Genomic DNA, 26,697 nt, shown 5'->3' on the forward strand with positions numbered 1-26,697 from the left:
CTTTAAGTGCTTCTTAGTCATTTGAGTTTTCTCTTTTGGGAATTGTGTTTATATCTGTCCTCTAGTTTTAGTTGGGTTATTTGCTTTCTTGATGTTCCGGTTCATTCTGTATTCTGGTTATTAGGTCTCAGTTGGATGTGTCGTTGGTAAGAAACCATCTTTCCCAGTCTGTCGTCTGTTGCTTTTGCTAAATGGTAGGTGTCCTTGACCATACAGAAGCTTTTCAGTTTCATGAGGTCTCATCTATTAATTGTTGTTCTTAGTGCCTGTGTTCTCAGTACTCAGTTCAGAAAGTCATCTCCTGTGCCACTGAGTTCAAGGCTAGTCCCCACTTTCTCTTCTGTCAAACAGTGCATTGGCACCATCATGAGGTCTTTGGCCCATTTGGAGTTGAGTTTTGTGCAGGGCAATAACAACCAAAGACATGTTAATCAATGGAACAGAATTGAAGACCCAGAAATAAGTCCACATATCCATGGACGTCTGATTTTTTTATACAAAACTGGGAGGCACACACCAGGGGAGGAGAAATGGGACCTCTTCTTCAACAAACTTCAACTATCCTCATCACAAGAGAGAGAGAGAGAGAGAGAGAGAGAGAGAGAGAGAGAGAGAGAGAGAGAGAGAGAAAACCATGGATGTTTGAGGTGATGCCTTGTTGGTTAGTGAGCATCATTCGTCCTCCTGGGAGGCTGATAATAACAACACTTCATATATAATTAGCATATAAAATATTTAATTAAAAATGTTCACTTTGTAATAAAATCAGAAAGGAAAACTAGTCACATGGAAGATGTAAGGCGGGAAAAGTATAACATGGAGTAACATGAATAGTTACAGAGATGATAATGTAAGGGCTCAGCAAGTGTGCTGGGGCATGCCTTTCCTCCTAACGCTTGGAAGGCAGAGATGGGTGGATCTCTGTGAGCTGTAAGCCAGTGTGGTCTGTATATCAAGATCCAGGCCACACAGGGCTATCCCATGGGACACGGTCTCTACAACAACAATAGTATGAGGCTCGTTGTTAATCTAACGATAACCTTGAAATATCCATGCTAATGATACAAAAGACTTTTCAAAGCATTGTGTCCAGCAATTGGGGTAAAAGTAGTAGATTATGTCTAAGATTTTTACAACTTAAAAAGTAGTAAGTAGGCCAAGAGAGGTGACTCAGTGGAGACACAAAGCACTTGCTATACAAGTGCCGCAACTGGATTTCAGACCTTAAGCACCCAGGTAAATCCTGGGCTGGTGCAGTGGCATGCCTACGGTCCCAGGCAAGGAAGAGACAGGATCCCTACTGCAAGCTAAATAAGTAGAACCAGAGATCTCAAGGCTCAAGTGAGAGACCCCACTTATATAAGGTATGAGGTATAATACATATAATATATATTATATATATGGTAGATATATAAAAGTGGTCAAGGAAGACATCTGACGTCAACCTATGACCTACACACACACACACAAATAATTAATAATAATAATAATAATAGTAATAGTAATAATAATATAAAGAAAATTTCTAAAAGAATCAATTGAAGAAACAGAAGTTACTGCTTCTGGGGAAAGACAATTGGGGAAGTGAGAAACTGGGAGATTCTCTTTGTTACATGACTTATTGGACCATCCACACTATGTATCTGACTTTTTGTAAGCCCTGGTGTTATCAGCATTGTTACATAAAGATCACCGCACTCAAGTTGTCTTGTCATGTGCCACTGACTCCAGTCTGTTTCATGTCTTTGGTCAGACAGCAACGTTTAAAGGTTAAAAAGTAGGCACAGAAAAACTCCTTGACTTGCTGAAGTTACTAAGAACAGCTACGCCTGCAGGACAAGCAACCCTGTGTGAGCCCAGCCTTGCTCTTCTGTTTTCTCCAGCTGTGAAATATATTCATGACTCGAAATGCCTTTATTTGCTCATTTTTGAATTCCAAGGCAGACACACCTTAAAGAAAGCAATTGCCAAAAATATCACAATGTTACCGACTGCCTTAAATCACCCTGAAAGCTGGGTCAGAACTTTTTAGATGTAGCAGTCACACACATGTAGTGTGTACTCTGGAGCCTGCACAGTGCATAACCTATCAACATATAATTGTGAGTAGGAAATGAATCAGAATATTGCTTCAGCATTTGGATGTTCATCCGCCTACTTCAGTGATATTTCTCAAATGTGACAGACATATTGCAAGACAATTTTTCAAAAACCTTAACCTATCACTGTATGCATGCAAGTCTGCATGGGTGCACGCCTGAGTATGAATATGTGTAGGGGCAAGAGGACAACTTTGTGAAGTTGGTCCTTTTTTGGCGTCAGTTTTCTCCTCCTACCTTTCTGTGGATTCCAGGGATCGAACTCAGATCTTCAAGCTTGCACAGCAGGCCCCTTTACCCACTAAGCCTTCTCGCAGACCCTGTTTGACTTTTTTCCTTTCTCTTTAATCTCAGCCAGCTTTCCAGCCTCCCACAAAATAGCTATTCCATATGTTTCTGGCCCACTTGCCTAAGGTGACAAGGTATGAGGAATGACAAGTTAATGTTAATGTTAAGAAAGAAGAGTGGGGGAAAGAAAAGGATAACATGTTCTACAGTTAAAAATCACAGAGCCTAATATCATATAGGCTCACCATGAGCTTAGTGAAATCTTTTTCTCTCTGTTAACTTGATAATAAATAGCATAGTGTTTGGTGGTGATTGACGGGCTCTCCACACACACAGCAGCTAAATGTCATCATGTGACTTTCCTTTTCTCAATATACAGTTCGGAGCATGCGCACTGCAGATGTGCCACCTTCCACTGCCGGGCCACTTTTCTGACTGCCTGAAACAGGGTTTCTTTGTGTAGGCCTGACTGTCCTGGAACTCACTCTGTAGACCAAGCTGGCCTTGAACTCAGGGACATCAGTCTGCCTTTGCCTCATAAGTGCTAGGAGTAAAGATATGGGCCACCATCTCTCACTCTGCCTGGCTGTTTTGAGGGCCTGCAATACATTTTATGGCACAGTGCAGACCTAATTAGCATCTTTCTGCCTCTTTGAATTTTCTGTACGCTCCCTTTTTCCTTCTATGGTGAGCAATCTGACCTGATTTCTCATCTCCTCATGTTGGAAGAAACGTAGTTGGTGAATTCGATCTCATTTCTGGTGGGAGCCTCCAAAGAAAACTATTCCACCCTCCTTCTCCATGCGTGGCCCTCTGTGTCCTCAAAAAAGAGCAAGCACTCCACTCCCCGATGCCTCTTTCCAGTATCAGGTCTAGAATTAGTGCTTAGCTAACTGTGAAAGATGTTGTTTGGTCGAAGATTATTATGCTTGTCCGTTAGCCTGAGGCTTGGTGTGAATGTTGGATCAGCTCTGTGTTACCCATCGGCCATGCTCTCTCCAGTTTCGGCCGATGAATTTTACATAGTCTCGCCCCACTAAGAAGCTTTTTTTTTTTTCTCTCCAGAACACTGATATTTACTCAAACCAGTTCAGTGCCCTGCATGCAAGCTTTCTTCATCAGAACCCCTAGGGCTAGGGGCGTGGAGCATAACATGTTAGATTCCAGCGCTGAGCCCCACCCTGTGCTGCCAACAATTACTATAAGATTAAGATATGCTGAGGGCCAAATCAGTTCCTGAAAGGGAACTCCTTCCAGTGAAGCCTGCCCTAACTCAGTTAACCTATTCGGCAAATATTGCTTCACTCCCCACAACAGCATTAAAAAGCTAGTCCGCCGTATTGGCTGGTTTTGCGAGCGAGCCCGGGGGAGGGGAGAGGGGGTTTCGGACAATGTGCTGGTGCTGAAATAGCAACTGAAATCTCTGCTTCAGTCGGCTGGATTCCGATTCTGTTCTGGCGTCTGGCCCAGTATATCAAAATTGTGGCTTTGCAGCCCGTTTTGGAGGCTGCCCCACTAAACCATGTGACAACCCCAAACAGTTGGTCTGGCACCAGAAGACTTCATCAGATTGTGAACTTGAGAGGCCTCAAGTTGCCTGTTTTTGTATTGATGCCTCCTTTCCCATAATCATTAACAGAGGATGGGAGGCTGCCGTTGGAACATACCTCACACCTACTGAGAGCACTTGTGTTTTCTGTCTCCGAGCCCTCATAAATCTCCTGACTCTGTGCGTTTCCCCTCTCGAATCAAAGCTTTCTCCAGGGAAAACCCCGGTAAGAATTATTAGCATAGCTCCAAATGCTTACCCGATAGGTAAGTAAGCACACGGCATGACTGCAGATTTACCAGAACGACTTAAGAATCTCAGTTGGCTTACTGATTTTAACACTAGAGGAAACAAAAGATGTGACATCTCTGGCCAAAGCCTAGAGGTCCCCTTGGAACTCGGGCCAGTTAGTTATATGTCACATCCAAACAGAAGGGGTAGATACAAGTCATAGCTGATTTCCTATTGAGAAGTGAAGGATCCGTACATCATGCCAGTGCTGATAACGCTGAGTTTAATGCTTCCCGCATCTACCATTCTTATGAAAGCCTCTTTGTCTGTTAAAACCACACCAATTCAGCCATTACTTAATGCTCACTGTGTGCTCGGTCCTGTGGTACGCAATGGAAGATGCAAACATTTCCTTGTAGGCCATGACTTAAAGACGCAATATAACCGATGGCTAATATTGGGGCTCATTGGATTACTCTAAGGGACAGCAAGTTTAGAGAAAAATGTCCTGCTAGAGAGCTACAGTGGCGGCAACATTTGGGAAGAAAGGGGTAGAAAGATGGCCGTCTTCTGAAGTGCTGTGATCTCAGAAAGGGTTAGAAAGATGGCTGTCTCCTGAAGTGCTGTAATCTAGAAATGGGTTGAGTGAAGAAATAAGAAGAGGAAATTCTAATCTTCATACAGTGTGTCCCAAGAAATTGAATGTAAATCCGGAAGCATATTTTTATGAAAATGATAAAGTCTAATTCAGGATACATATAGAGAATAAGGATGGAGGTGAATTTAATCAGAAATAAGGACTACAGATAAAACCGCAAATGAATGAAGACCAGAGGGCTTCAAACTGACATAGGAAAAGGTTTAAAAATAAGAAAAATACCAGTCAAGATGATGAAAGCATCAAGGTCCGGTTTCTAGGTGATTCGCCGCATGTAAAGAGGCCTGAGTAAACACCAAATGTCATTAGTTTCTTGGCCAGATTCAAGAAACTTTGTATTCACATGGGGACAGCATGGGAGGTAAAATGCAGCGTGAGTGTTAGCTGGGTCTTGACTGGTGTTCGCTGGCTAAATGACATTTATGGCATCACAGTATTAAGTGTAATTACACAGACCCCCAGTTGGACCAAGACGAGCGTAGTCAAGATTAAATGAACTGTCTCAAAAATTTTGATTGTTCAACTTTAATAAGATGCTCTAGGAAAAACAATCTGTTAGGTTTTTTTTCTTTGTAGCAATACTGTATTCTCTGGTAAAGTTCAGGAAAAATTATAAAGGAATACTTAAAGAATACATGGTCTCTGTGTATACTTCAGTTTTTTGTCTTCTCTTTACTAGACATAGATTTTAAAAAATGACCCTTCTTGTTTGCCTAGATTGCAGTTTCCTCCCTCCACCCTAAAACCATTGCATGCTTCCCACACATACTGCAAGTAAAGAATCATATCTGGGGCTGATTTCAAGATGAACTTTATAAAACTTTAATCCTAGGGCTGGAGAGATGACTCAGTGGGTCAAAGTGCTGGCTGTTCACAAACCATGAGGAACCGAGTTCAGATCCCAGTACCCACGTAAAAGACAGGCATGGCTGTATGAGCTCGTAACCCCAGCACTGTGAGAGGTAGAGACAGGTTGATGGATGGAGCTGGCTGACTGCCAGCCCAGCTCCAAGTTCAGGGAGAAAGTAGGACATCTGACGTCCTCTTCTGGTTTCCTCATTTATGTACCTGCCCACATGAGCACATACCATATACCAAGTTTAAACACACACACACACACACACACACACAGACACACACACACACAGACAGACACACACACAGAGACACACACACACACAGACACACACACACACACAGACACACACACACACAGACAGACACACACACAGACAGACACACACACAGACACACACACACAGACACACACACACAGACACACACACACACAGACAGACACACACACACAGACAGACACACACACACACAGACACACACACAGACACACACACACAGACAGACACACACACACACAGACACACACACACAGACACACACACACAGACAGACACACACACACACACACACACACACAGACAGACACACACACACAGACAGACACACACACACAGACAGACACACACACATAGACACACACACACAGACAGACACACACACACACACAGACAGACACACACACACAGACAGACACACGCACACACAGACACACACACACACAGACAGACACACACACAGACAGACAGACACACACACACACAGACACACACACACACACACACACATCCATTTTGTATTTTAAGCAAGACAGTAGGAGATGTCCACTTTCTATTAACAGCATGTGAGGCTTTTTCAACCTTGAACTACAGGACAAGTCAATAGATACTTACCTTTTGTAGTTGTGCAAATTTAATGAGAAAGCTCCCATCCCTTTCCAGACCCTGCTCTTTCTCCCAAGGTGACCACTGGTGTCTCCCCTCACCCTGGGTCTGTCATTCCTACAGGCTTTTCTGGCCACCAAAGGACAGCGGGATGCCCAGGACACAATTCTCCACCCTCTCCCGGGAGCCAGTGCTCTGTTCCACACTTGTAGAATCCAGGTGAATTTTAAAATAGAATGAATGGAAACCCAGTTATGTGAAAAGCCACCTCTGGTCTTCTGTTCTGTCGTGGGAGTTAAGACCAGCTGGGTTGCTGTTGGTATCAGTTTCCGGTGCATAAGTCTCTGTGATCTGCAGCAGAAATTCTTACAACAGGGCCCTTAGAAGTCTCGTTCTCTGATGGGCTGCCAGAGGCAGAGTCCAAGGCATATCTATGCAAGCAGAGTTTTTACTGAGCTCTCAGGGGCTGGGAGAAAACAACCAGAAGGAACAGACTTCGCTGGTTTCTACATCTAGTAATCTACAATGGTCTCAGGTTGGGGGTGGGATTTATTGGCAAATGGATATTCTTCTGGTTCTGTTACTAATCTTGACAGAGACGACCACACAGAGGAGAGGGAGCATGCTGGGGGCGTGGGGCGAGTGAAGAAAGCAGAGGGAAGAGGTTCCTTGAGCCTTTAAAGTCTTCATCTTCTCTCCAAAACCTCTTTCTTAGAGGCACGGCTCAAAACACCCCCTCTTTGCTAAGGAAGGAAGTTCAAGGCCATGTTCTTCTTATGGAATCAAGAAATTACAGATAGTTTAGTCGCCTCTGAAAATTCAAAGTCATATTAATAGCATTGGTCAAATTTGGGATAATAAGCTCAGGGTCTGAGGTGGCATTAACTTTAGTTCTCACGGTTTGCTGGGCATGGTGACTCATTCGTGCCTTGCATTCCAGCACTCGGGAGGTAGAGGCAGGCAGATCTCTGAATTCAGGGCCAGTCTGGTGTACAAAGTGAGTTCTAGGACAACTGTGGCTACACGTAGAAATCCTGTCTTAAAAAACAAAAACAAACAAACAAATATATTAGTTCTCACTTCTGGAATAAACAATTGGATGGCATGACAGAGTACTTGCCTAGCATTTATAAGACCCTCAGTTTGAACCCCAGGAAGCCCCTCTTCAGCCAATGACCACTTACAGAGGTGGCACCTGCATCCGTGAGAGTCATACACACTGAGCATGAGGCCCATTGGTCAGGTGAGATTTTTGTCTCCCCCTCCAAATTACAGAACTAAAAATATCAAATAACATTCTGCTAAAGAAGCAAAGTATTTGAAATCTGTAGGTATATGTATAGCTAGATTTAACATATCTTCTCTGTTATTCCTCTAATCTTAAGAGAGAGCATTAATGTTTATTAGCAAAAGTAGAGATGAGCCCACTTATCTTAGTAGAACTAAATTAGAACATAAACGAGTTCTTTATTTCATCCTCCAAGATAAAGTACCTATAGCATATTTAATTCTGACAATAAAAATTTCATTTGATCTGATTAGAATGTGACGAATTACAATTTGATCATTTTTTAAATTTTTCTTAATCTAAATAATGCATTTCATTGAAATTCAGAAGGAAGCATGCTGTGAAGATGTAAGACGCCCGTGCCCCACCATGTCTTAGGGAGACACACCTGTCAGGCCGGCAGCTTCCCTTCTCTTGGTAGGAGAGCTCCAGCAAGAGACTCACATCTGACAGATACATAGCTTCTGACCTCTTAACAAACAGATAGCTCAGACCTAGTTCAGGTGTGTCGCACAGATTATCTCCTCTGCCAACTGGCCATCCCAGGGTAGTATCCCAGGGTAGTGTCTCAGGGTAGTGTCCCAGGGTAGTGACCCAGGATAGTGCCCCAGGGTAGTGTCCCAGGATAGTGTCCCAGGGTAGTGTCCCTGAATAGTGTCCCTGGATAGTGTCCCAGTGTAGTGTCCCAGGATAGTGTCCTAGTGTAGTGTCACTGGATAGTGTCCCAGGATAGTGTTCCTGGATAGTGTCCCAGGATAGTGTCCCTGGATAGTGTCCCAGGATAGTGTCTCAGGATGGTGTCTCAGGGTAGTATCCCAGGATGGTGTCCCAGGGTAGTATCCCAGGATGGTGTCCCAGGGTTGTGTCCCAGGGTAGTATCCCAGGATAGTGTCCCAGGACAGTGTCCCAGGATAGCGCTCCTCGCACTGTTCTTTCCAGAGCCCTCCTCATGCCCAATTCAGCAAAGAAAGGGAAATGGAAGCCTGCCCCAGGAAACTGCCACCTGCCTCAGAGACACCGTCTTCTCAGTCTTCTCAGAGAGATCTCTGGGAGACCTTCCGATTACAGGTTCTGTGTATTCCCGAAAACAAACAGTAGCCACCGTGTGCTTTGTGTTAAAAACCCAGGGACACGATAAAAAAAAAATTTAGGCCCTAATACTTAACAATCTGAGATTTTTGTCAAAAGAAAAGCAGATGGTAGCTTCGAATGAGCATCTACAGCAGAGCGTGTAGTAGACGGGCTGGGCTATCTGAAATAAACTTGGTCATTGGCTCTTTGCTACGAGCAGAGAGATCTCAAGCAAACGTCCTTCTCCCCGCAAATGTATTGCCTTATGTACAATATCAGTATAAATTATGCATGGAGAGTAGAATTTTGTAATTGTTGAAAGAGGGAGAAAGGAAGGAAAAGGAGACAGATATGAGGCCTCTGAGCTGTCTCAAGGATCCCAGGCACTTGCTGCCAGACCTAACCACTTGAGTTTAATCCCCACATGGTGGAAAGAGAGAACCAATCCCTGTTGATTATCATCCTCAGACAGCCCAAGGTCTATTTATACGGGCATGAGTGGGGAACAGTAATAAAAAGGAAAAGAAGAGAGAGACAGAGTAAAAGAGAATCTGCAGGTATACAGCAGGCCCTCACTTGTGAAAGTTCACAGTGCCTGGCACTCACCTGTCTGCTCACTGAATGTCAATGGTACCCCTCCAGCCAGTGAACTAATGGACATGGCTACTTTGTGAGAAAAGCACACACGGAATAGCACCCGTCCCCAAGGCCCTAGGCCACAGGAAAGAGACACTATAGAACTGTGTCTGGGACCTGAAAATGTTATGCTGGAAGGCTGACTCCCAGAATGGCATATTCTGGTGTCTCTCCCAAGGCTCTACCAGAATGCCGGCACACAGTGCTGGAGGAAAATTAGAGGCAGCGTTCAGCAGACTCGTCCCTCTGGCCCGTAATTCTGGAATATCCTCTGTATGTTCACGGTGTACTCCACTTCCCACTCTCACTTCATCACATTGTAATTGCTGGTTTACTTGTCTGTTTTGTCAAATAAATCATGAGCTCTACTCTACCATGTGATTCGGTGCCAGTCTCACATTTTAACCCAAAGCAGTCTCAATATATATTTCTGAATAAAAACAAATCAAACACTGTTGGCCTTTAAAAATCAGCGCAAGCGATTGATGTGCTCCACACCCTCCTCCCAAACCCAAGATTGCACCCTCTCCAGTTTCCCTTACAAGGAAGAAATGTCTCTATTTTCAGCATTTAGGCCACTTAGGCATCTGTTCGAGATGTTCCTCATCACATTAATCCACTCAGTAAATTGTGCTTCGGGAAAGAAGATCTGCCTCTCTGGACCAACGGCACTGGTAAAGCTATGGATGTGCCTTGGTCCCTTCTTGGAGAGGCTTAGAGGATAGAGTGAGCTTGGCTAAAGGCTCCGACTTTCAGAGAGGCCACTAGCTATTAGCCAAAATAGTTCTGGATCAGTAACCATACCCTATCATCAACTTGACTTTCTAAAAATTACAGTGTGGTTTTAGGACCCGGTACGTCGTAGTGTGCGTGCAATGTTTGCTGGGTAAAGGAGTGAATGGGACCACCGGATGGGGGTTTGAGTGAGCTTTGAGTGACCTTAAGTGATGCAGAGGATTAGAATCGAGGGAACACGGGCCCTGTGAAAGCCTTTCAGTGACGTGGCTAAGCGGGGGCACCCGCTGAGATGACACCACCTGGAGAGTTTGCTAACATTCCAGACGTCCTCCTGGGGGTCGGGTGATAGAAACACTGTGCCTCTAAGGAGAGAAGGCGGGGCACTTTGATACCACAACAAAGCATATTCCAGCATCTTCAAAGGGTTCTTGGAGACAAAAAAAAAAAAAAAAAACTGACTACTAGTTGTCAGAACACTTCCTGCTTCTAAAGTACATTTTTATGAAGGTGTAAGCTGCCAATTCCATTTACTTCCATTACTGACGATCAGAATTTTTCTGGCCTTGGATTTGTCTTCCTGCCTGGGTTTTACACTTATGGAAAGGGGTCTTATTTCTACAAACTTCCATAAATCTGGGTATGCAGTTGGGGTGGGTGCAGTATTTCTGCTTTTGCCATTGTCGCCGTTGTTTCCACTCGGTAGCACTGTGTAAGGTATCCCTGGGTGGGTCAGTGTGGGTCAGAAGAGGGTAGGGACAACCCTCAGCTGTTTGGAAAGTTCTAGTCAGCTCTCACCCATTTGTCTGCCTGCCATCCCCCCCCCCCCGCGCTGTGCTCTCAAAAGCTAGAGAAATAAGACGAATGAGAAAAGCCATCACACAACCCAACTAAAATATGGGAAATTTGATGCAATGCCAAAAATAAATGTATATCCAAGTGACAGGAAAAGAGAGTCCTTCTCACCTATCCTCTCCACTGCCAAGGGTGGACAGGTCAGCTTTTTGTAGTATCAATTTTGACCTTATAAAGATAATTCACCAGCGAGAAATACAAGAAAGAAGAGCAGAGTGCCCTCCCCGCCCCCACACACACGCCTTCACTCTTTTACTCAGACGGTAAATGTAGATGTGATTAGATTTTCACTCAAGGATGCTAAGAAGTACCCATCAGATCCTTGCTCTTTTGCTTGACTCAATCTCGCAGTGACCTCTTCTAAGGACATTGTGACAGGAGGAAAGGTCGTGACACTCCTAGGTCTAGTTAGACAGTCGCCCAGGCTCAGCCCGGGAGCGCCCCCCGCAGAGCTCACTGTTAGCCAATGAGACACTGAAGTTTCCAGATGGTGAAGTACGGGATTGCCGCTGGGCCAATCAGGCGCCAGGCGCGGTCGGGGGAGGAGATGCGAGGAGAAGCCTGGGGCGATGGAGACACAGAGACATCAGCAGAAGTTTCTCACCTTGGAAAGCGAGGGACGCTCCCGCATCTCCAGCACGTACTCACCTCTGCGCGAGTGGACCTTAGGCTACTTTCTCCACCGCATCTTGCCTAGGGGACTGCCGATTGTCTCTGTCCTTGCTGACCTTTTTAATGTTACCTTCCAGGGGAAAGAGGGCAAGGAACAACTGGGTGCTAGGAAACTGACCCCAGGCCCTGCGGGCCTCTGGAGAGAGGAGACAGGAGAGGAGTGACTGGGGCTGGGGGCCTCCATGCACGGGCCATGGACAGAGCGGCGCTCCTGGCCCTGCCCAGCTTGTGTGCGCTGTGGGCAGCCGTGCTGTCGCTGCTCCCCTGCGGAACCCAGGGCAACTGGATGTGAGTATGGGCGCTGCGGAGGCATATAGGGGTAGGTGGTCAAAGGGATGACCGGTACCACGGGACTTTCAACTGGAGAAGGGGTGGAGACCCTAGGAACGCTGACCTAATACTTTTGGGGTGGGGGAGGGCAAGGGAGCGGCTTATCTCAGGGGCGCCGCGTCTTACAGGTGGTTGGGCATCGCCTCCTTCGGGGTACCGGAGAAGCTGGGCTGCTCCGGCTTGCCGCTGAACAGCCGCCAGAAGGAGCTGTGCAAGAGGAAACCGTACCTGCTGCCTAGCATCCGCGAGGGCGCCAGGCTGGGCATTCAGGAGTGCAGAAGCCAGTTCCGACACGAGAGGTGGAACTGTATGGTCGCCACTGCCACCTCCACCCAGCTCGCTACAGCTCCCCTCTTTGGCTATGAACTGAGTAGCGGTGAGTCACCGGGACCCTTGGGGATGGTGGGACTTATGAGGCGACAGCTTTTCTGCCTGTACCTTCGATAGAGAGAATAGTGCCTGCACCATCCGGTGCAGGCGAGGTCTTCATATAGAACGGTTGGTGCAGGGAAAACTGGGGTGACAAAGGCCAGACCCCAGTGTGCAGGTGTGGCCCTAGGGAGGGGGACGTCCGGATCTGCAGAGGGACTCTTAGTAGGGCTGCGGTTCTCCTTCCTTTCCGTGGCCCCTGCCAAAGTTGCAGAAAAACTCTGAGTTCCCATCCCGTCGACCCCTAGGACCCCATGGCGCCCCGCTCCGTGGGTGACCAGCTGGACAAACATGAGGTCTACAGCCGGGAATGCTGCTGCCGCATCTGCTTTGATTTAAGCAGCTCTGTGGCGCCCAGAGCTGCGGACAAGTGGCTAATTGAAGCACAGCCCCACGTTTTTTATTGACTCCTAGGAACACCAGGTTTAGTGCAGAAAGGTGATTTTTAAAGGGACTGTCACCTGAGCGCGATTTCTTCTGCGTCCCCCAGTTTTCTGTTTCTTCCATATCTCCTTGACCCGGCGTGCTTTCCGCAATATGCGAAAGTGCAGTGGGGGGAAAAAAAGAAAAGAAACTCTTCAACAGGCCTGGGGACTTAGAAGAATAATGGTACTAGGATGCTTCCTGTGATATTAGCCAAGTCAGTGTTTTAGGCCTGAGGCACTGAAAGATGCGCTGCCGTCTTTTAAAGTTCATTTCCGTTCGTACTGCACTTTGACCCTTCCCCACTCAGTTTCTGCACGCTCCTCCACAGAGCTGTGCGTCCCAACTCTGAGTTTTGTCTGGCAAGTTAGGCTGAAGGATCCCTGGCCTGCGCGTGGGGGTGCGGTGGGGGCTAAGAAGCCGGAGGAGAAAGAAAGAGTAAGAAAAAAAGGATGTGTCCTAAACAGTTGCTGCCGTGCAGAAGCATTCGTTGCCGAAAAGGTTTATTGGACAACAGGCGTGAAGCTGTTTCTATTCCAATCTAAACATCTGGAAAGAAAAAAAAAAAATGTTGCCTGCTGAGTCCTTCCTAGTCTGTTTTATGAATGTCTTAATGGAACTTTGATTTCAAAGATTTTTAACTCCAACTCGACTGATGGAGTACAGAGTGTATCAAAATAGGATCCTTTCCCACAACAATGCATTTTTGCTCGTTTTTAATTACATTGCTTTCATTAGTTATATGACTAGAAAGCCAGCTGTACGGCATAAAATGTTAACAACTCAATACTAGCGATTGTTATTAATCATATTCTCCCGTTTTAAGATCTTATCTTTGATGTGAAAGAAAACGAACACGTATCTGCCAGTTGCCTTGTTTTTTTTTTTTTTTTTTGCTAATTTTAGTTTGCATAGTATCTATTTAAAGAAAAAAAACTCTCCATTTGTATTTCGTGATTGCACTTAAAAAAAAAAAGATAAGGGATCTATTTCCTTTTTTAATTGTCATTTACAAATGTCCATGCAAAAGATTTATAGTCAAGGAGCACTGATAAGCTACTTCTAGCTATGAAACACTAAGGTAGGTACTAGTAAGGGTTACAATTTTTTAAAGCATGAATTGTCATATATGAGGAGAGTGGGTGACAATAAGGCTTCTGTCATCCCGATGTGGAATCCAGGAAAATAATGCTGCTTTTCTAAAAGTCTAGAATAGTAGATTTTCTTTCCAAATATTCCTATATTATAGCATTCTCTATGAACATTTGAAAAATTGATTGTCTCCTAAGACAAGATGATTAGGTTTAGGATTGAATGTCAACAGAAAGTGAGGGCTCCGTAATTTATCAATGTTTTCTTCCTAGGCACCAAGGAGACAGCATTCATTTATGCCATCATGGCTGCAGGCCTGGTGCACTCTGTAACCAGGTCATGCAGTGCAGGCAACATGACCGAGTGTTCCTGTGACACCACCTTGCAGAACAGTGGCTCAGCGAGTGAAGGCTGGCACTGGGGTGGATGCTCTGATGATGTCCAGTACGGCATGTGGTTCAGCAGAAAGTTTCTAGACTTACCCGTCAGAAACACCACAGAAAAAGAAAGCAAAGTCCTGCTAGCCATGAATCTACACAACAACGAGGCAGGGCGGCAGGTATGTATTAGAAAACTGAGTAAAACGTTAGTGTAATTCAGGTAAATAAGGCTAGGGCTAATGCTTCCAGGTGAATTCATGCCAATGATTTAAACGTCAAATGCTGGCAGTATGAGAAACAAATAGGTGTGTATCCCTTCATGAGTGTGGATCAGCTACATTGGCTTAGTCTAGACAAATACCACTGGCGGAAGCTGGATTCTGCAGCAGGATGTCTTATTGTTGGTGTGCTTTGTAAATAGAAACATTACTAACTAAAAGATACACAAGTTCCTGTTCTTTTATTGGTTCTCAATCGCCTGCTTTTTGTCATTCCCAGAATGGGGTTTATACTATCTATCATGTGTTAGGCGGAGTCACCTGTTCTCCCCACATTTGAATTTTGATTATCATTTTAAATCTACTGTTCATATGTTGTACGGTTTTTATTATTTTTCTCCAATAAGTGTTCTTAGGGAATCTACAGCCACTATTTTTTTCATAAAGCAAAAGTTTTTTTTTAATGGAAAATTGTTAGTTGCATAAAATGGGTTCAATTAAAACTCATAAAAAATATAAATATAAAGTTATGGCTATATTAAAAGGAAAGAAAGACATCTTTAAAAACATAGCGATATTAGAAATATGTTGAGAGGAGTTGAATTTAAGAACCTAGCACCTAGTGAACTCCTTTATAAATTCTGGTTTTAAAATTTGTTTTCTTAATAAGAAATATGTGAGTAGCTTTCTTAACTTTTATATATTTACATTACTGACTAGTCATACAATAAAGTTCGGATTCTACAACACTGCTGTAGTTTGGCAATTCGCTACAACTTTCCCAAAAGACCGTAACACTTTTATGAAAATATATTTTCCGTGTCATAATGAATTTTTCAAGACATACATATCAGCATATTATTTTGAATTTCCAATTACCTGCCGAGGTCCCAATGCAGTTACTAGAACCTGACACGTCCTCCTGAAGTAAATTCAGACAAGCCACAGCCTCTCTTAGGAATAGCTAAAATCTATGTTGCGTTGGTCTTTTACATTGTTGCCAAGAGAATAACGGGGCACATTCACAGTGCTTGGAAGTTCCAGTCAGTTTTCTTTATTCAACTGAAAATGCTGGAAGCTAGAAGACTAGGTAAAATATTACAACTCCCGAGGCCTCCATTTCATTTGACTATGCAATTCCAAAAGGCAAAACAGAACACAAGAAAACTCGGTGACTAGGTTATGAAAGTGTCCCACAGTTTTCACTGGGGCTTCAGAAATCTGCTTCCTGTTGCTAGCAGTTGCTCCGTGCTGCTGTTAGCTGCCTGCCTTTTCTCCAACTGCTCTTGGTCAGCACTGCTTCCCTTAAGGCTTTTGTGAATAAGAGTAAGGTGCTGACTGGCTTGAAGTAAAGGGACATTTATTATTTCTAACACATTGATATGAACGAAGTTAAACGCAATTAAGCATTTTCTTTTAAGCTCTATCATTATGCTCAAGGAAATGACCAGGGCACATCAAATTATTGCATTTTTAAGGTTGAGAAAACAGTTACGTAAGTATTTGTTTTTAGGTGTTATTTAAATGGTTTGATAGTGATTTAAACATTTCACCAAAGGAAAAAAAAAAAAAAAAAAAAAAAAGGAAGGAAGGAAGAAAACCAAACCTCAGAAGCTCATCTTATGATGACCTCTTAAATAAAGTTGTGCCTGAACTTATGAAAGACCCTAAACATTTGCACTGAATAAAATTAGTTTTATTATTAACATTCAGTTTCAGTTCATCTCCGATGTTAGCAATTGAGAAGCAGTTTGCAGTGTTTGAATTTATCATCGTTAAAACCGGTCTTAAACTGCTGTTTATGTTTTAATTTTGTTCTGCATCAATTTTAATACAATGCACTGTTGGCTAGGGAGAAACTCAATTCCTCCATATTACATAGATTTTTGCTGTTTTTCTGTATTGGCAAATAACAATTCAGCACATTCAGAGGGAATTTTAGGCGAATTTCAGTTTCCTTTGCCGAATTTTTTTTTTTCCTTCACGTTGTTCTAGATGGAATCCTAAAGCACGACAAACCGTTTACCTGGCTATTTTTAGGGTAATACATGGTTGTTTTTATTGGTCTTTTGTCCGGAGGTATTATAATTCAAAATATTTTTGTATTTTTCTTTCCACTAGTAGCATTAAAAAAAAAAGTCTACATAAACAAAAAGCAGGTTTTTCTACCACGGACGAGAAACTGACTCAATTTTTAATATTGGCCGTTATGATTTTGATCTGTCAGGCATATTTGTCCGAGTCAAGTTTAAAGTCTGCATTCAATTGAGTTGGTTTTTCTAGTCTCAAAATCCCAGAGTCGAACTGTAGGAAAGCGGTCAGAGAAATGTGGGTACTGGCGCTTAGTGGCGCTGTGAGCAGGATAGATGATTTTCTAACCGCTGACCTTAAATACTCTGATTCCCAATTGGTTTCTGACACCATTCCTAAAGTTATGACTCCAAGAATAATGTTGCTGGGCGGTGATTGGCTGCGAGAATGATGTGATGTCTTCCAGGGGCAGAACTTCTGGGAATAATGTGACTTGGAATATTTATGGGTATTTCTTTTGGTGTGCTGAAAATATTTCCATTCTTACCATGTCTACCTCATAAACTTTTAAGTTTCCCTACCCCATAATTTGTTTTATGATGAGTAACTCAACAAAGTGGGAAGGGCAGACCCCCAAATTTTCATTGACCTGTTTCGAGAAGATTTCTAACTAGCTGACGGACACAACAGTGTCTTGCTTTTCGGCAGGTTCAAGTGTGTTTGGGGATGGAAAGGGATGAAGTGGGTCAGAGGGGTAGGAGTGCTACACACGCATCCACCCACCCGGTCCTCAGGCTCAGAGTTCTTCAACAGATCCTCTGATGGCTGACACAATGGGGTTGTTGGTTTTAGAATGTTCCACACCAGTTTCTGGCTATTCCTAGTAAAGTCAGGATAAAGTAGTGTGTGGAGAACAAGCTTCATCCACAGCATTGCCTTTGATCTAACACTGGAAAGCAGTGAGTCCTAAAACCATCTCTTGGGTGCTGTCTGTTTTTCCGCACTGAGTTCCAGCGACACATCTTTCCTATTTCACCGCTATTAGAAACTTACCGACCCAAAGCTTTCTGTGAGGAACCCCACAGATTAAATGCCACCTTCCTAATTGCTCTTCCATTGTTTACACTATAGCCACCCAAACGGGGCACATCTGTTTGCAATAGTTAACACAACCTTCCTTCGTTAACATTGTTATAAACCTTAACAACTCAACTAGAGGGGAGAAAGGAATTTTCCTATAACCACACACAATTCATTCGGTTGCTATTCTCTTTTCCAGTTACCAGAAAACATCAGGCAACCCCTGCAGTTCCACTAGCTATTTAACATTAATTAAGAACCACAGCAGAAAATACAACAGGGCGTGCGTTTTGGAGGGTCTTGGCAATATCTTTAAATATACTTATATTTTCCACTTTCACTCCTCTGCTTTTCTAAGATTAGCTCGTTGAGTTAAAAAGACTTCATATCATATATCACCAATTTCTGTAAGACAAGTGTCTTAACCACACTGTTTATTTTTCTATAAAATTGGAATCACAACTAAGTACTTGTTCATTACCTACATATTAAGTGAAAAGAATTTCTTGCTATAAAACCAGATCAAGTATGTGATTGTGATTTATGAAAATCTGTTCCAAGAAACACTAATGTTGGCAAAGTTAAACTGTGTGTATGCGCGCGCGTGCGTGAGTGTGTGTGTGTGTGTGTGTGTGTGTGTGTGTGTGTGTGTGCGTGTGTAGCCTAAAACAACTCCTTGTTTCATAAAATTCTCCAAGCAGGAACTGTATTGCTCTATTCCAATTCCGAATTCTATCTCTGGAGTATCATGGGGACATTGTTGTTCAAATTTGTTTCAAATTCGTGGAATTCTTCTCCTCAAAGTTCATTTCAATATGTAAATTCTAGAGGAGGAAAAAAAAATGTGTCCCATCTGTGATAAGAATACTATCTCTTCTACTTATGTTAGGTCCAAGTTCGATCAAAAGTCATAGAACTAGAAGTTTAAAAACATAATAGTAGAAATTGGGAACTCCTGTTATTTAAAGAGTTGTTTTCTAGAGTAGAAAATCCCTTAAAATCCTAATATAAGCTTAGTAGGTGACAAAATCGAATTTGCAAGTCTCTTTTTTTATTCTCCCAAACTATGAAGCAGTTCGGCTGACTCACACTGTCTGGGACAGAGTTATGACTGAGCTGGAGGAAAGCCCTCAGTTCCTGGTCTTTGGGAGGCATTGACACCCCCTCCCCCCCAGCAGCTACCTTGCTTCATGGAGATACTTTGTGTCACCTCTTCTCAGTCAGGTTAGCCACTGAGGAAGTTTTAAAACTGCTCCGTGTGAGTGAAGGCTTTAAAAGTCCTTAGGTGTGCCATCCACCCTGTCTTTGGTGCTTTGCAAACCAACACCACCCACATCTAAACCAGTGAAAAAAAGGAAGTTGGGCTCTCAGTCCTGAGCTGAAGGGAAGGTAGCTTTAAATCACCAAGTGATGACTATCAGGAACGCTGATCTGGTTTAAACATACGCTTTACTCTCAGGTCTGGGCTTCTCGGACAATTTATTTTATTACCTACACTGACTGAGCTCTCTCTCTCTTTTTTTCCATATACATTACCACTTAAAATATGAACAAAGGTTGCTGATTGCATTATTTTTAAACCTTTATCTGCATACAGATCTCTTAAAGGAGCAAGTATTTTGTGCATATCAAATGCTGTGTATCAGATTATCCAAGTGCCATAGTTTATGAAGTGAGTTGTTCTTTTATCACCGTAGGGTGGTTTTGCTTTTGCATATTAAGAAATAGATGCAGTTATTAGTTTTGAAGCTTTAGTAACAAAAATGATTATACCAGACGGTCTAGACAGGACAGGGTTTGAATTCTATTCTATTGATTGTTTTAAGTGCTACCAAGAAGTATTAAACATTGTACAAATCAATATCATATGTTCTCATTTAAGTCTGCAGTTCAACGTTACTTGTTTGAAATATTCTTCGTGGTTAGACTGTTAGAATGTTAGAAAAATGCCCTTCTGCAGACATCTCAATAGTAATAGAGCCTTGGTCATTTTGTAGTTTTGATAAGAGCTGTAAGTAGAATTTAAACTGCTTTTGTGAAGTTATATGCTTAATTTTTAAGTCATTGAATTGGGCGGATTCATTTTTCATTTTGCCCAGCATGTTGACAGAATGTGAACCCTACAACTAGTCCTGACGATTTATTAATCTGCTCTGCCATCGTCTGGGGACCGAAGGAAACAATGTTGATACAGAAGAGGTTAGAGCCCTAAAACTTAAGAACCCTTTTGATTGTTAGTTGAGGCTTATTGAAAAATTCGTCTTAACTCTTATGCTGACTTCATCACAGAGAGGAGTAGTTAGACCTTAACATGCCTCAAACAATGGGTTATTACAAATGTTTGTGACTTCATTTAGTGCCCTAGGCTGTATAAACTGAACTCCACACTTAGAAATAAATTTAAAACGATATTAGCATGGACTTCCTTTCCTTTCTTCAGACAAGGTCCGACTCTGCAACCAAGGTTAGCCTGGGGAACATAGTGAGTCCCAGGCTAGCTTCAAGTTCACAGCCTTTCTGCCTCGCCCTCCCGAGAATTGCAATTCTCTTATTCTTCATGTTAAAATAATGCTGTTTATCCAAAAAGGACAGGAGCCATGTTTTCAACTAATTTTCCAGAAAAGTGGAAGGGTTTGTCACTCTCGTTTCTCCTCCTTTAGCTGGAGGCAAGGTTGCTTGTGTGGTCTATGGCCAGCACTTAGCATGGTCTCACTCCCTCCTTACCTAGTCATGTAATTGACTTTATAGTGACCAAACCCAGGGAGACTCAATAGATTCAGCAAGTGTCACAACAGGGTGCCAACTATGTCATGTCTGTGCTCACCCTAGCCAATCAGATTTCAAGGGTTTTAGAAACTGTCTTCTTGGAAAGTTCTCTTGATGTTTCTGTGTGTGCAGTGTGGAAGCTGAAGGAGACTTCCCTGTTAGTGCTTTGGGTGATCCCGAGGCTCTGGTTTAACGTGTAGCTTTTCATTCTGCACATCTGGCTCTGGGCCAGGGTTGTCTACATTCCTTACAAGGGATGCTGGAGTTGTTGGTCCACACTCTGAATAGCAAGACTTTAAATGGTATCAGAAACATGCAGGCGGGCACCGCGGAGTGAGTGAGACTTCACACCGTCTTCGATGAGTTAGTAAAACTAGGTGACCTGATGCTAATGTGTTTTACAGGTTTTATGTAGCTGTTCATTGATTTAGTATAGGTGGTTAATGCGCATGCCATGGTGCACATAACATATGGGAGTCGGGAAGACACCTTGCAGGAACTGGTTCTCTCCTTCTACTATGTGGTTTCCCAGGAATCCAACTCAGACCTTCAGGCTAGATCCCCCCCCCCACCCCCGTCCCCCCCCCCCCACTGTTTTAAATGTAGTGTGGGAAGGTTTTCTGTGTAGAGTCAAAACATTTAGACAGAAATAAATGACAAAATATTTGAACTCTAAACAACCTTAAAGATGGTTTATGTTCAAACCATCATTTTTATGGAGGAAAGCAGAAAAAACTTTGAGTGGCTAGTTTAACCGTTTCTGCTGTTAAATGAAACACTGCACCGATGATGACTTTTGAACACACTCGATGTTGGTTTTAGGCTGTCGCCAAGTTAATGTCTGTGGACTGCCGCTGCCATGGTGTTTCCGGCTCCTGTGCTGTGAAAACCTGCTGGAAAACTATGTCTTCTTTTGAAAAGATTGGGTATTTTTTAAAGGATAAATATGAAAACAGCATCCAGATCTCAGACAAAACCAAGAGGAAGATGCGCAGGAGAGAAAAAGACCAGAGGCAGACACCCATTCTCAAGGATGACTTGCTATACGTCCATAAGTCTCCCAACTACTGCGTGGAGAACAAGAAACTGGGTATTCCTGGGACCCAGGGCAGAGAGTGCAACCGTACGTCAGGAGGCGCGGATGGCTGTAACCTCCTCTGCTGTGGCCGAGGCTACAACACCCACGTAGTCAGGCACGTGGAGAGGTGTGAGTGTAAGTTTATCTGGTGCTGTTACGTCCGCTGCAGGAGGTGTGAAAGCATGACCGATGTCCACACTTGTAAGTAACCTCTCCATCCAGCCTAGCATGAGATTGCCTCAGTAACAACCAGCTGTGTTGTCATCTGAAGGGCGCCCCCTACTGTGCACGGCGGGGAAGTCGCTGCCTGTAAGAGTGTTCCCAGACCCCTGGGCCAGGCTGAGATTTCTTCTTTCTGGCAGACTTCAAATCCCAAGCTGCACGGCAGGATTGCTTGGGATTCTAAAGTTGAAAAGGTTGGCAGTCGCCTTTGGATAGTTTGGGGAATATACGTTGGCATATAGGGAACAGCAATCTGTTTCCAAAGCAATATGGAGAAAGGAAAAGAAAAGAAGAGAAGAAAAAAGAAAAGAAAGCCCTTATCCCAGAGAACTGGTCCAGGTTTAGGATAAGATCTTAGACTGGGGACGCAGTTACAGAAATCAGTCATGGTGGGTGCACATCGATAATTTTTAAAGACATCTCTTATAGGAGCAGTACACACGAGTTGCATTTTTCCTTAATATTTTAATAGAATTAATTATATTGTTTGTGCATAGACAAAAGATGCTGAAAATTAACCAAGGGGCAGGTGGCTTACTTTATTCTTTCAAACACTTCAAAAGAAGGGCCATTGAAAAGGATCCCCATTCAGAGATACAAAATTCCTTTTAAAATCCCTTTAAAGATGTTAAGTAATACTTATAATCAAAATGTTAAAAGTAAAACATGAATTGTATTTTTAAGTGTTTTTAACCAAGATGATTTTGTCTGGGGAGTGGAAGACGTGTAAAGACTTGTAATCTTTGGATTTATTTTTTTCCTTTATTATAGACCAGTTTCTACTCTTAAACACTCAGTTATGATATACTGGGAGAATCCTTAAAAGGAGTTGAAGAAAATGGAAGGAAAAAGATAAAGCACCCTTAATTATGTAAAGACAGTATTTTGTATAGTGTTTTACTTCAAATGTTTTATATTTTGTAAATACAGTATTTAACTTATGTAACATATTACGACGTAAAGACATTCATCGTTAAAGCCTGAAAGTACTAGAATAATAAGACTACATCAAGAAATGAGAACAGCTTTTCATTTTTTTCATACTACTAATTCCTTTTTAAAACATTGGGGGGAAGATAATTGAGGCAGTTACCTGGATGTGTAGTTCTTGCCAAAATGACAGTTTTCTTTAAAAGGAAAAAAAAAAATTGAGACAGGGTTTCTCTGCAGAGACATGGCTGTCTTGAAAACTGACAGTTTTCTGTGCTATAGATTAAAGTATGTTACAAAATACTGAAAATCCTGTTATTTCAGTAGCTAAAGTGGTCGAATTCTCTTTTCAACCTTAGCTCTGCTTTCTTATACTAAATTCTACAGTAAAGGTCTTAGCTGGGAAAAAGAATTTAAGCCAGAATAATGTCAGATTTGATACTCTGGGTATTTATTATATTTTATACAGTGTTGCCATTTGAATGCTGAGTGCTGTTTTTCTTTTTCTTTTCATTTTTCTTTTTTCTTTTCTTTCCCGTGGGGTGGGGGGGTGAAGCATGGGTCTAAGATCAGAACCCAGGGCCTTGCGCTTGCTAGGTCAGTGCACTGCCACTGAGCTAAACCCCTAACCCCTGTTTCTTAGTTTAATCTACATATTTGACAGAAGTACCCACTGAAGCCACACGGGGCTGTTTTTAGATTGTTTTACTGTAAATGCTTATGCTTTTCTACTTTGTTCAATATTTTAGAGTTATATGGAAAATAGTTTTTCTAAGTTCAGGATGGACACAAAAAGATATCCCTTTTCTTATTAATAAGATCAATATTTATCAAAGATTTGGATCTCTTTCCTATTAATTTTCTAAAGCAATACAAAGTAACAATTCAAAAAGCAAACCTCTGGAAGATTTCTGGAGTCTGATGTTATAAATTGCGACTTGAACGTTTATTCGTGACCCTTAAAGTCTAACAGCTACTATTTGCTAAGTGAGAAATGTGGGCATGGCAAACGGACAAATACAAAGCTAATTTGAAAGACTTGCCTTCTATTTCTTGTTATTCTCTGACTGGAGAGATGTGGGGGCAGGGCACTCTCATGCTCTTTTTACAAAGTGACTGTACTTTATCTACCTTGAACATAATCATCCTTTTACTTTAAAATAGGAAGACTGTAGTGAACATTAACTACTAATTAGAAAACTTCATGTTGGGGCTGGAGAGATGGCTCAGTGATTAAGAGCTGACTGCTCTTCTAGAGATCCTGAGTTCAAATCCCAGGAACCACACGGTGGCACACAACCATCTAAAATAGAATCTAATGCCCTCTTCCGGTGTGTCAGAAGATAGCTGCAGTGTACTCATGTAACTAAAACAAAGAAAGAAAACATCACCCTGTCAACTGACTGAGAACCAGCCAGCCTCTGGTTCTGTAATAGCTTCAGCAGTTGCATCAAAAATCCAAAGTCTATCTGGTTGTGCTTTCTAGGATGCCAAGGAAGAATTTCTCACGCCCAAGCTGTATCTGGCGTCTTATCTTTGGCCCCACCCCTGCAGTCATCCTTGAGGTTTCCACCATCTGTCTTTACGTTGCAAATAGCAATAAACCCAGACGAGACTGACATAGACATCAAGGCAAACGTTGACTCAGAAATGTTTCACTCGGCTCTCACCATGACTTTCATCTGGTTTCCGGCACAGTCTCGAATGCCAGGCTCGGTATCTGTGTGCCTCAAATTCCTGCCCTGCCCCCACCATCCAGCAGCTCCATTTCTGCTTCTCTTGGTCACGTGACCGCCACATTTGCAGAGCTGGCCTTCGAAAGGAAAGCAGAGTTCATTATCTAGTTGTATACATGGAAGGCAGGGACGTTTCCTTCCCTGGAAAGGTCTGGCAAAGATCGTCTGTGTTGACGATAGCACTGACCGGTTTAATTGTGCTCATATTTGAAACAATCACAGTGACAACTGGGAGCTGGGGGCGATCCACAGGTATTTGTATTTGCCTAATAGCAATCTGGGCCCTTGCTGGGTGGGAGGTTTTAAGTCCAACCAATTTAGACCATTTGAGATCGGAGAGGAGGGGTTATGAGTAGAGGAAAACCAGCGCATTAGTTTGCCGGGAAAGGGTACTTAAATACCCATATCCAACAGAGCTTTACGTATCCTAGTTCTAGGGATGTGTTTGTGGTGTCTGGCATCAGGTAGAACTCACTGCCAAACAAATCAAGCCCAGATCTTGTGGATTATGTGTATAGGAGCAGTGCCACTCATATATTGTTCGTTTAAGGTTTGGCGGGGGGGTGGGGGTGGAGGTGGGGGGTGGGTGGGGGGGTGTTTGTTTGTTTTCCTGATTTAGGACTAATGAAAAAGAATGGATCATCTTAAAATGAAATTAAGAAAAAATAAGCCAGATATGGTGACACACACATTTAATGCTCGCACGTGGGAAGGTGGGGGCAAGCACCAACCTTTGAGTTCCAGGCCAGTCTAGGCTACAGAGTGAGTTCAAATCTAGCCAGGGCTCATCTTTTTTTTTTTTTTTTAATTAAGGGAAAGTATAGTAAACAAGAGTAGTATCTGTATCCTCTGGATCAGGAATATGGAAAGCATTTTTTTTCTGGTAACAGCACACTACAGAACCCATTCATTCTTTTGAGCATAAATGACCCTGGCATTCCCTACATTTGGATGTATTTGGTTTGTTCTCTAGTTTAAGGAGCACACATTATATGAAGAACAAAGACATTTCATTATAAATATTTACATGCCACGACTTTACATGTCCTTGCAGCTTTAGAATTATGTGATATTCACAGTAGGTATTTTGAAACACAGTTTTTCTGAAGCCTTGTTAGTACTGATGCTAAGGTGAGTATTGAACATCTGACTGTAACCCTTAAAATTCAACAAAGTTATTGGCTAGAGGAGAGCTGTGGAGATGGCAACTGTGGAAGTGGAGGTGCAGACCCTTCAGGAGTTGCTGGAAGTTTCTATATCACCACCTGTAAGGCCTCATGATTGGAAAATAAGCCACTAGTCAGTCCCTTACTTGGAGCACCATGATCTGCAAAGCCAATTTGAGAAAACGTTAAGTTCAAACTCTTTGCCCCAGAACGACAAATAGACCCCAAGCCAAAGCTCTAAGAAGAGCTAAGTTGTACCGATCCTTGCTTTAATTTCAATTTCGCAATGCTACAAGTATGAGATGCCTTGCATGAAGAACAGGGCTGTCACAGCATGAAAGGAGAGGATAGAGTAGCATGCCAGAGAGAGATAGGAGACTCATTTCCTTTGAAGGCAAACATGACTTTGGCAAACACCTTGAAAGCATTTGCTGTGTAGCTGGTAAAATAAGTTTCATTCGTACATGTAAATATATAATATATAATTAATATATAATTAATACATATGTGTATGTGAACAATCTTCACAACTCCATAAATTCAGCACCATTATTATGGCTCCATTTCCCAGATGATAGTAATTTCCTATCAAATACCCTGCCATGCTCACACAGGATGGACCAGCTGCAACATATATGCCCTCCACAGCCACAGTACTCTGACTGTGCACCTCACGGTATCAAAATCCTCAGGACCAGGTAGACACCATGTAAACTTTGAGGGATCTGTAAGTATAATAAAGTTACAGACGAGACGTTTCAGTGTTTGGTTATATAAACTTGGTCAAGTAGCTCAACGTGATTGAAATTAGCCTCTATTTTACATCCCAACAGGGCTCACAGTTGGATTACCCAAGACGAGATGATCTGAGTAAATAAAATAATTTAAGTCAAAATAAAATAAATACACCCTCACTGATGTTCTGATAGCCAATTGCTGTGTAAGTTTTTTTTCTTTGCAAAGATTATCATTTGTAATGGTTTATCTCCGCACAC

The 26,697-nt window shown here is 42.7% G+C and overlaps 1 protein-coding gene across 1 annotated transcript; it reads left to right on the forward strand.

Annotated features, from left to right (window-relative positions):
• The first annotated feature begins 11,733 nt into the window (after positions 1-11,733).
• Positions 11,734-22,143, forward strand: Wnt16 (Wnt family member 16). The gene is made up of 4 exons (NM_001109223.1): positions 11,734-12,109; positions 12,280-12,527; positions 14,368-14,654; positions 21,393-22,143. Exons 1-4 carry the CDS (start codon positions 12,015-12,017, stop codon positions 21,855-21,857), a joined length of 1,095 nt encoding a protein of 364 aa, NP_001102693.1. The 5' UTR covers positions 11,734-12,014; the 3' UTR covers positions 21,858-22,143.
• Positions 22,144-26,697: the final 4,554 nt, after the last annotated feature.

Source organism: Rattus norvegicus, chromosome 4 (assembly GCF_036323735.1).
Source record: "Rattus norvegicus strain BN/NHsdMcwi chromosome 4, GRCr8, whole genome shotgun sequence".
In the NCBI taxonomy this organism is placed as follows: Eukaryota; Metazoa; Chordata; class Mammalia; order Rodentia; family Muridae; genus Rattus; species Rattus norvegicus.

Coding starts and splice junctions, on each gene's coding strand:
- Wnt16 (NM_001109223.1), top strand. CDS start 12,015: ATGGACAGAGCGGCGCTCCTGGCCCTGCCCAGCTTGTGTGCGCTGTGG. Junction 12,110..12,279: donor GGAACCCAGGGCAACTGGAT/GTGAGTATGGGC, acceptor CGCGTCTTACAG/GTGGTTGGGCATCGCCTCCT. Junction 14,655..21,392: donor ACAACGAGGCAGGGCGGCAG/GTATGTATTAGA, acceptor TGTTGGTTTTAG/GCTGTCGCCAAGTTAATGTC.